General features: G+C 46.4%; 1 protein-coding gene across 1 annotated transcript; it reads left to right on the top strand.

Annotated features, from left to right (window-relative positions):
* The first annotated feature begins 2,186 nt into the window (after nucleotides 1-2,186).
* On the top strand, nucleotides 2,187-10,750 carry LOC122936311 (transcription cofactor HES-6-like). The gene is made up of 4 exons (XM_044292461.1): nucleotides 2,187-2,243; nucleotides 8,034-8,129; nucleotides 9,629-9,707; nucleotides 10,084-10,750. The coding sequence occupies exons 1-4, from the start codon at nucleotides 2,187-2,189 to the stop codon at nucleotides 10,398-10,400; spliced, it is 549 nt and encodes a 182-aa protein (XP_044148396.1). The 3' UTR covers nucleotides 10,401-10,750.
* The last annotated feature ends 322 nt before the right edge of the window (nucleotides 10,751-11,072 follow it).

Here is an 11,072-nt window from a genome sequence, read left to right on the forward strand (position 1 = left end):
ATATCCGACAGTATATTCTAACATAGAGGCGTTCCCATGGTGATGGGGACGCTACAATTAAAATATACCATTGGATTGGAGAAAACTCCAATCCGATGGTATAACAGAACTCCAGACTTTACATTGAAAGTCAATGGGGACGGATCCGTTTGAAATGGCACCATATTGTGTCAACATCAAATGGATCCGTCCCCATTGACTTGCATTGTAATTCAGGACGGATCCGTTTGGCTCCGCACGGCCAGGCGGACACCAAAATGACTTTTTTTTCATGTCCGTGGATCCTCCAAAAATCAAGGAAGACCCACGGACGAAAAAACGGTCACGGATCACGGACCCACGGACCCCGTTTTTGCGGACCGTGTAAAAAAACGTTCGTGTGCAGGAGGCCTATCTCAGAGGGTCTAGGAGGAGCGCACACCAGCACCAGGAGAGGGAGGGGCGCCCCATTTTAATTTTGTTTAGTACATATCCTATGGAGCAGAACACTTCTAAATATGTCTGACTTTTAAAAAAGAACATAAATCGAGCACTGCTGGCTATGAAGGCCTGCTGACAAATGCATGGAGAGACCAGAGAAGACTACACAAGGAGTATATTTGGCCAAGATTAATGTCTGGACTGTGTAGAAAACCACCAAATACATGTACTATTACTGAAAGGAAACTCTGGGAAACAAGCCATGCACCTCGCTAATATTACTGGAAGGGTCATAAGTATAATTTCACATACACAGTGACAAATGATATCTGTCTATCTTTCTCTTATGCACTAGATCATCTATCTATCTATATATTATAGTGTCTGTTTTGTGTGTCATTCCTAGGGTGAGGCTTGAATGTCCCAATTTTGGCATCTTAAAAGGGTTGTCTGGGCTTTTACTATTGATGACCTATCCTCAGGATAGGTCGTCAATATCAGATCGGCAGTAGTCCAACACCCAGCACCCCCTGCCAACCTGCTGTATGAGGAGACTGGGTGCGCGCGGTTTGCACGTGCTGTCTCTCTTCCTGTTCACCACTGCTGTCTATGGCAAAGACCATAGACGGCAGCAGTGGACAGGAAGAGAGAAGGGAGAGGGGACGTGAGCACTGCGCGTGCCGTCTGCTTACATATCAAATTGGGGTACCACAACCTACAGAATGTATTGTCCCAAAGGGGATGAAAGAATGGAAGTAACTACTGAAGGGAGTCTGTCACCAGAAATTCATGGGCAAGCCAGGCATAATGCCTTATAGCACTAGCTCAGCTGAATGTAATGATACTTTTCACTTAGTGATCCGTTGCTTCATTCTGGAGAAAAAATACTTTTAACCAATATGCAAATGAGCAATTAAGTGCATTGGTGGTGGGCCCAAGCCACTGTGTGCACCCTTGCTTCTCCTACTTTATGTGCTCTTCCTCTCCTTCTTGCATAGTCCTCAAGAAGGAGAGGGAGGAGCTGGCAGAGGAAGCAGGAGGAGTAAGGGTGCACAGGGTGGCCTGGGCCTGCCCTCGGTGCTCTTAACTGCTCATTACCTTTTCTCCAGTATGAAGCAATGGATCACCAAGTGAAAGGTATCATTACATTTAGCTGAGCTAGCCCTGCAAGACATTGTGCCTGGTTTATCAGTGAATTTCCTATTGCCTTTAAAATGATATATAATTCTACTCATTAACCTGTGGGTTAAAATTGTTACAATGGAGTTAGACTTTAATACTTTTTTCAAGCAGTGAGCTATGACTGTAGTGTAATGAGGCACTGTGTTCAGTATGCTATCCCATATAGTCTTATACCGCCAGTCTGACAACACGTGCCTCACTTTGCACATATACATCTGAATTTGGCCATAACCTCCCAGGCCATGCTTCTTCTGCTGTTTATCTACAAGTAGCATTCTTCTGACGAGGTTACATTGTGACATGGGGACTTTAGGGGGGGCAATGTTATCTTCACAATAGACCCTGATCTGGACATCTGGTCTTAAGATTCTTGAATAGAAAGGGAAAAAAGTGAGCTATTCACATGCTAATAAATGCCTGTATATAACGCTAGAGCGGGAAACTGCTGTAGAGAAGTAGAAAAAGGCACAGAGACACAGGGAGTGGGAGGTTAGAGAGGCACAAACACCGAGATACAGTACAAGCGTTGAGCCAGTCTCAGCCAGGGTTCACACTAGGAAGCTGGACAGCACTGGCAGGTGGCAATGTCTGCAGCAGCCAAGGATCCCCTGAAACCATCCACTTCTAAGCAGGAGAGAAAGGTAAGGGCTTTGCACTATAAAGACTATCACTTTAGACACGTCTCCTTGCACACTTCTCACATGTTACCCCTTGCATATATTAGCATGGGAAATTCTGCTATCAAATTGACTTGGACCCACAGTACGACACAGTTCACATACACATAGGGGGTGCACGTGCAGCTGGACTCATTCAAACTTTGCAGCCCGGCTGTGCCTAATTGCCAAGTGGTAATGTTCACACACAGCACGAAGCAGCTTGTTGAGTCTGTGTATTTCAGAATCACAGCATGCAGGGTATACAAGCCAAGTGTGAACACCGTTGTACTCATCACATAATAAAGGAAGACTCTGCGGAAAGCAGCTGTAGCAGTTGGCGGTATGGCTGCACAGATAGGGTGAATGTAAAGACTGACAGTCCTTGCCTAAATATGACTTCTACAGCCACAATAACTATTTAGGAGCAATGCAGCTGCTGGAACTATTAATAAGTATAATTCAATGTTATGAACACTTTCAGGGGCAATTATTTTATTATTGCATTTTACTCATTTTGGGCTTAAAAATAATTTTTTCATTTATTACTGGTGTAATGTAGAACTGTCAAAGAGCTGTCAAATATGAAAGGTGGAATTTGATTGGCAGCTATGGGCAGCTAAGCCAGTTCTACTTTACACCAGTTTTATAAATTACCCCAAATGTCCCTATATAGCTGCTGTGTCTACAGCAGCTACAGGTCCTTCTCAAAAAATTAGCATATTGTGATAAAGTTCATTATTTTCTGTAATGTACAGATAAACATTAGACTTTCATATATTTTAGATTCATTACACACAACTGAAGTAGTTCAAGCCTTTTATTGTTTTAATATTGATGATTTTGGCATACAGCTCATGAAAACCCAAATTTCCCATCTCAAAAAATTAGCATATTTCATCCGACCAATAAAAGAAAAGTGTTTTTAATACAAAAAAAGTCAACCTTCAAATAATTATGTTCAGTTATGCACTCAATACTTGGTCGGGAATCCTTTTGCAGAAATGACTGCTTCAATGCGGCGTGGCATGGAGGCAATCAGCCTGTGGCACTGCTGAGGTGTTATGGAGGCCCAGGATTCTTCGATAGCGGCCTTAAGCTCATCCAGAGTGTTGGGTCTTGCGTCTCTCAACTTTCTCTTCCCAATATCCCACAGATTCTCTATGGGGTTCAGGTCAGGAGAGTTGGCAGGCCAATTGAGCACAGTAATACCATGGTCAGTAAACCATTTACCAGTGGTTTTGGCACTGTGAGCAGGTGCCAGGTCGTGCTGAAAAATGAAATCTTCATCTCCATAAAGCTTTTCAGCAGATGGAAGCATGAAGTGCTCCAAAATCTCCTGATAGCTAGCTGCATTGACCCTGCCCTTGATAAAACACAGTGGACCAACACCAGCAGCTGACATGGCACCCCAGCTGCCTGTGGGTACTTGACACTGGACTTCAGGCATTTTGGCATTTCCCTCTCCCCAGTCTTCCTCCAGGCTCTGGCACCTTGATTTCCGAATGACATGCAACAGTCCAGTGCTGCTTCTCTGTAGCCCAGGTCAGGCGCTTCTGCCGCTGTTTCTGGTTCAAAAGTGGCTTGACCTGGGGAATGCGGCACCTGTAGCCCATTTCCTGCACACGCCTGTACACGGTGGCTCTGGATGTTTCTACTCCAGACTCAATCCACTGCTTCCGCAGGTCCCCCAAGGTCTGGAATCGGTCCTTCTCCACAATCTTCCTCAGGGTCCAGTCACCTCTTCTCGTTGTGCAGCGTTTTCTGCCACACTTTTTCCTTCCCACAGACTTCCCACTGAGGTGCCTTGATACAGCACTCTGGGAACAGCCTATTCGTTCAGAAATTTCTTTCTGTGTCTTACCCTCTTGCTTGAGGGTGTCAATGATGGCCTTCTGGACAGCAGTCAGGTCGGCAGTCTTACCCATGATTGCGGTTTTGAGTAATGAACCAGGCTGGGAGTTTTTAAAAGCCTCAGGAATCTTTTGCAGGTGTTTAGAGTTAATTAGTTGATTCAGATGATTAGGTTAATAGCTCGTTTAGAGAACCTTTTCATGATATGCTAATTTTTTTAGATAGGAAATTTGGGTTTTCATGAGCTGTATGCCAAAATCATCAATATTAAAACAATAAAAGGCCTGAACTACTTCAGTTGTGTGTAATGAATCTAAAATATATGAAAGTCTAATGTTTATCAGTACATTACAGAAAATAATAAACTTTATCACAATATGCTAATTTTTTGAGAAGGACCTGTATATTGTCCCCTAGAGTGCCCCCAGTAATAATAACACTCTATATTGTGCTCCAGGCAATAATCCCTGTATAGTGTCCCCAGAAATAATAGAATGGCCCCTACAGTGCCTCCCCAATAGCAACGTCCCTCATGCTGCCCTCCCACACAGTAATTTCCCCCACACTACCCCAGACACAGTAGTGTCCCCCACACAGTAGTGTCCCCCACACTGCCCCCACACAGTAGTGTCCCCCACACTGCCCCCTACACAGTAGTGTCCACCACACAGTAGTGTCCCCCACACTGCCCCCACACAGTAGTGTCCCCCACACTGCCCCCAGCACAGTAGTGTCTCCCACACTGCCCCCACACAGTAGTGTCCCTCACACAGTAGTGTCCCCTACACTGCCCCCACATAGTAGTGTCCCCCACACAGTAGTGTCCCCCACACTGCCCCCCACACAGTAGTGTCCCCCACACTGCCCCCACACAGTAGTGTTCCCCACACAGTACTGCCCCCCACACAGTAGTGTCCCCCACACAGTAGTGTCCCCCACACAGTAGTGCCCCCACACAGTAGTGTCCCCCACACTGCCCCCACACAGTAATGTCCCCCACACTGCTCCCCACACAGTAGTGTCCCCCAAACAGCCCCCCACACAGTAGTGTCGCCCACACTGCCCCCACACAGTAGTGTCCCCCACACTGCCCCTACACAGTAGTGTCCCCCACACAGTAGTGCCCCCACACAGTAGTGGCCCCCACACAGTAGTGCCCCCACACAGTAGTGTCGCCCACACTGCCCCCCACACAGTAGTGTCCCCCCACACTTCCCCCCACACAGTAGTGCCACCCACACAGTAGTGTCGCACACACTGCGCCTCACATAGTAGTGTCTCCCACACAGTAGTGCCCCCCACACAGTAGTGTCCCCCACACAGTAGTGCCCCCACACAGTGTCTCCCACACTGCCCCCCACACAGTAGTGTCCCCCACACTGCCTCCCACACAGTAGTGTCCCCCACACTGCCCCCCACACAGTAGTGTCCCCCATGCTGCCCCCCACACAGTAGTGTCCCCCACACTTCCCCCCACACAGTAGTGTCCTCCACACTGCCCCCCACACAGTAGTGTCCCCCACACTGCCCCCACACAGTAGTGTCCCCCACACTGCCCCCACACAGTAGTGTCCCCCACACTGCCCCCAACACAGTAGTGTCCCCCACATCGTAGTGTCCCCCACACTGCCCCCCACACAGTAGTGTCCCCCACACTGCCCCCACACAGTAGTGTCCTCCACACTGCCCCCACACAGTAGTGTCCCCCCCACAGAAGTACCCCCAAACAGTAATGCACCCACACAGTAGTGTCCCCCACACTGCCTCCCACACAGTAATGTCCCCCACACTGCCCCCCACACAGTAGTGCCCCCACAGAGTAGTGTCGCCCACATTTCCCCCCCACACAGTAGTGTCCTCCACACTGCCCTCACACAGTAGTGTCACCCACACAGTAGTGTCGCCCACACAGTAGTGCCACCCACACAGTAGTGTCGCCCACACTGCCCCCACACAGTAGTGTCCCCACACTGCCCCCACACAATAGTGTCGCCCACACTGCCCCCCACACAGTAGTGTCCCCCACGCTGCCCCCACACAGTAGTGTCCCCCACACTGCCCCCCACACAGTAGTGTCCCCCACACTACCCCCGCACAGTAATTTTCCCCCCACATAGTAATCCCTCCCATAATAATTTGTGCCCACACAGTATCCCACCATATTTTCCCCCCAGACGTCCTCCTGTGTGCACCCCGTCCCCTCATGTCCCCAAAGTTGGCACATAAAAGAAAAAAAAAAGAAAAACAAACCCTAAAAGCTAAATACTTACCTGCGCTTGCTCGCAGAGTCCCGACACTGTGCTGCTGAGTCCCGACACAGGGGCACGCGCGATGACATCATTACGCTCGCCTGCGCCGGGATTTCACTACCGCATAGGCTTCAGGCCTACTAGGCCTGCAGCCTATGGCGGTGATCGGCGGCGGGGCAGGGAACTATGCGCTCCGCTCCCTGCCCTGCCGCAGTATGTGGGTGTCAGCACTTCAGCAATGAGCGCTTCCATCTGTATTGATGGAAGCGCTCATTGCTTCTGGGCCTGCTGGCACCCCCGTGAGAGCCAGCACCCGGGGCAGACCACCCCCCCTCCCGCTGGGCACGCCACTTAGTATATGATCTGTGAGGGTCCAAAACCTGGGACCCCTGCGAATTAGCTGTTTGAGAAGGCACTAACAGCCTTCTCTCAGCTCAACAAGCACAGGATCGTACATTGTATAGCGGATGTGCTTTGTATTGCATCTCAGTCACTTTAATGGGGCTGAGCTGCTCCTAGATCATGTGACTGATGAACATAACGTCACACATCCTAGAAAAATCTGGGAGAAGGCTGTGAGCACCAGTGCCTTCTCAAACAGCTGATTGGCGGAGGTCCCGAGTGTCCCACCTACCAGAGGATAGGTCATCAGTATAAAATACCCTTTAATATTGTCTTATGGTGTTCAACTAGAGCTGAACCATGGCTATGAAGTGAACGTGTAGATTGTAAAGATTACCTGTTGCCAGGTAAGTTACCTACCACATTGGTATTGATGAATTGTGGATCTGACATTAGCAAGTGTATGTCGACAGTTCATTGCTTGTAGAAGGAGTATATGTAATGCTGCCAACATGTCACTCCCACACTGGCATCCTGGCTGTCAGGGCAGGGAATGACATGTGACTGTGGCACAGGTAAGCACTACACTGCTGTAGCTGGCACTTTTTCTACGGGCACTGCTGTAGCTGGCACCTTTTGTACGGGCACTGCTGTAGCTGCCACTGTTTGTAAGGGCACTGCTGTGGCTTGGACTCTACATTGGTCAGGAGGCACAGCTGTTGCTAGCATTATGTAATATTAGGGTTATTTCTGTGGCTGGCTCTATCAAATGGCCAAAACTAACATTGGCAATACAGTATCGACACAACTGCATGGAGATAAGTGTGACAAATGTCTTTCAGAACATTGTCTGTGGCCCCAATGTAGGTATAGGATGAAATATAGTTACATAGTTAATACGGTTGAAAAAAGGACAAACGTCCATGTCTGACTTACTCTGCACAATTTAGGTATATAGCAGCTTGGGTAGATATGATTGTGAGTGAAGAGTATAAAAGTTTCTGCCTTATCACATTGCACAATTTATGACATGCCAGTTTGACACTATTTTATGAAGTCCTATAGAAGTAAATGGAGAGAGCCAAGCACCCACTGCCACTTCTCCATTCACAGCAATACAAGCCGGGACCTCTTTCTTGAGATAGGTGCTGGTCCCAGTGGTGGGACCAGCACCTATCAAGTACTTATATGGATATGCCATAAATGTCCAGATGGGAATAACCCTTTAAGGTGTCAAATAATGTCCAGTAGTTCCTAGACATAGCATATGTGAGTAATGAAGCTTATGACATCATTCTCTAAATGGTCACCATTTTTCCCACCTGTTCAGCTCAGAAAGCCACTCATTGAACGAAAGAGAAGAGAACGAATTAATTCCTGCCTGGAGCAACTGAAAGAGACGGTGATCAGGGCATTTCATCTTGATGTAAGTAACCTGCTTATCACATGGTATGTATATTAAAGCATATCTCCTACTAACATGAATAAGGAAATGGAAATCGTTGATTTCTCCCAATCTATAATGTTGTTAATTTATATTTTACAGTTCATGCAATAGTTGTCACCCAGCTTTACCACTTTTTTGCTTAAGCAATTCTTTCCAGGTGTACAATGCCTATATGAATTTATAGGCTCAGGGACATATATTTTTCAAGTGGAAGGTTTTTTAAAGGGTTATTCTTGGTAAAGCTGAAAAGTTTGGTTTTGCTCAAGGGAAAATAAGTAGGCAGCCCAAACCTTGGGTGTAAGAAGTTCTGAACATGAAGGTTTCTCTTTGCCCATAGGAAGATTGCATAAGTGGTGTCTGAGCCCACCATTAGCTAAAATAAGACCTCAAACAGCATGCCTCTTCATAGTCATTGAGTTTTTCCATGGTAGGCAATGGGACAGCACACATAAGGATTTTCCCTAAAAGTGATCTCCTGACAGGTAGTAGATGTATGTCAAAAGATCCTTTTTAGGTGGAATTCTCATTGAAGCTGGGATGCCTTAAGTTGGATTTCCTCCAGTTTCCAATGCTAAGCTCATGGATGACTGCTCAGAGATGTAAAATATCACTAGAGAACTCTGGACAAGTCCATGGCCTTTCAAACCAATGAACCTGTGCTTAGAATATTATATCAGAGATTTACCACAGGAGCAATCCCCAAGAGGGGATAATTGAGGCTTCATAAGTCTGTAAATCAAGTTTGGGCAATGTGACCATACACATTACACATTAGATTAAAGTCAAGCGAACTCATCAATTTAGCCAGGACAAGGCGACCATCTAATGAGTATGGAGGTGTCCTGATTTCACACCTGTGGTAGATGCTGGGAAAAAGAAGGATTGTGCATGTTGGAATTCAGCAGCTGCCTGGCAGCGGCTCATTCACCAGGGCTGAGTGGACTGCAGCGTCCATTTTGCTCTAGATATCGTACCGCATTGATGACATTTTCTGACATGTCTCACATGATCATTGAAGATCCTGAAGAATCTTCACTTTTTATTTAATGAAGCTGTTTTCCACTGACAGAACATTTTTATTTCTCCTATACATTCAAAGGCAAAGTTTTTCATTTTCCACTTTTTGCATTTTTGTTAAAACATTCATACATGATTCACTTTGAGATCAATGATGTATAAAGGTAAAACCCCACAATTCGTGTTGCGGTTGTGACACAACTGCCCTGTGGATGGGTCTACGGGTCCTAATTAAATTAATGGTACCGCACTGTTTAGTTCGTCTGAAATGTTAATGGCCAAATCGCACCTGCAATACTGCTCCCCCGTTAACAATACAAACCAACCAAACAGTGAGGTCTCGTACTGCCATGCGATACCCGACCGCGTCGCAACCCTGTCGCACTCTACTGTGGCATGTGGTCGTACACCAAGGGTATGAATTAAACCCAAATAGCTGTACTTTTATTTTATTTTTTCAGCAGTCCAAGTTGGAGAAAGCAGACATCCTGGAGATGACAGTGAGACATCTGGAAAATATTCAGAGAAGCAGAACCACAGGTGAGGAATTGTACAGATGGGTTCACTCATATTTTTTGTCTATATTGTACCCATATTGTGGGTACAATAGAAGACAAGTCAGTAGAATAAGTCACTACTGACTTGACCTTTGTGTATTCGCGGAAATAAATTAGTCATACAAACTTACATTGCTTGGATAAGCCTTTGGAGGACAACCACACATTTCAGTACAAGATGTTCGCACTTTTGCCCACTGGTGGCGGACACTGTTATTGGTCCGTGTGTGGGATCAGTGAAGGTCCCAACAACTAAACACCATTGAGCAGCCCACTTATGACGTTTAAATTTGAGACAACCACTTTAAGCCAGTAAATGGTGGTACATACACATGTGTGACATCTGTTCTCTCTCTCAGGTGAGACCTCTCAGACTGTAGACAGCCAGCAGAGATTCAGCACGGGATACATTCAGTGTATGCATGAGCTCCACAATCTGCTACTGAACTGCGACTGGATGGATCAAGCCCTTGGTGCACGGCTTCTCAATCATCTGTTAAAATCACTTCCCAAGGCCATGGATGCAAAGTCCGAGCTGCCCTATATGGTTGAAGAGGGTGCTGGGAGGATTCCCTCACCCACTATGAAACCTGATCCTGACACAAAACCACAATTTAATGTACTGCAGAAACATTGTCCTCTTATGGGCTCACTGCAGATGTGGAGACCCTGGTAACCTTGTCATGCCACCTAAATGAAGGGGCCTTATAGAGCAGACTGGGTAACGCCATAGGCAGACTCACTGTTCCCCTCTCTCCTTAGCATGTTTATCCACCCTTACCGTGTGTTTCACTTGTACCCTGCAGTTACATTGGATATAGGAGCAGAGAGTGAACCTGCTGTTGGCTGTAGCTTGTCTTCCATACAATATATATGTATCTTATAGATATGCTTTAACACGTTGGGGTGCGTACCCCAGTAGGTGTACTAAAGACCAGGTGCTTCTGGCTGGAGCCCCATGTTTGTAGCCTGCATTGTAGAAGGCTTCCCCTCCCCCCTATTTATTACAGAACATGTAACATTTCTATTCACATAATACGGTAATTTACAGCTTCCTTTTATAGAATAAATTATAATATATTCATTAAATTGTGTCTTCTTTTTCATAAGTATTGCAAACAACAACAAAAAAGAGAAGGCAGTGCACCCCCCCACCCCCCCCGCCCCCGAAAAAAAAATTTGGACAAAAGCTTACATACAAAGGCATTGCAGAAAAAGGACATCCACAAATTTTAGGCAAGGTACTGAATTTAATTTAAAGGGGTTCCGTATTGATAGCCTATCCTCAGGTCCTCACAGCATGCCAAGCATAAGGCCATACATTGTATAGCGGTTGTACTTGGTATTG

This window comes from Bufo gargarizans, chromosome 4 (genome assembly GCF_014858855.1).
Source record: "Bufo gargarizans isolate SCDJY-AF-19 chromosome 4, ASM1485885v1, whole genome shotgun sequence".
In the NCBI taxonomy this organism is placed as follows: domain Eukaryota; kingdom Metazoa; phylum Chordata; class Amphibia; order Anura; family Bufonidae; genus Bufo; species Bufo gargarizans.

What these genes read in the sequence shown, in the direction of transcription:
- LOC122936311 (XM_044292461.1), top strand. Translation starts at nt 2,187, where the DNA reads ATGTCTGCAGCAGCCAAGGATCCCCTGAAACCATCCACTTCTAAGCAG. An exon ending in TCAGGGCATTTCATCTTGAT is followed by an intron (nt 8,130 to 9,628) that starts GTAAGTAACCTG and finishes TTATTTTTTCAG; the next exon opens with CAGTCCAAGTTGGAGAAAGC. An exon ending in TCAGAGAAGCAGAACCACAG is followed by an intron (nt 9,708 to 10,083) that starts GTGAGGAATTGT and finishes TCTCTCTCTCAG; the next exon opens with GTGAGACCTCTCAGACTGTA.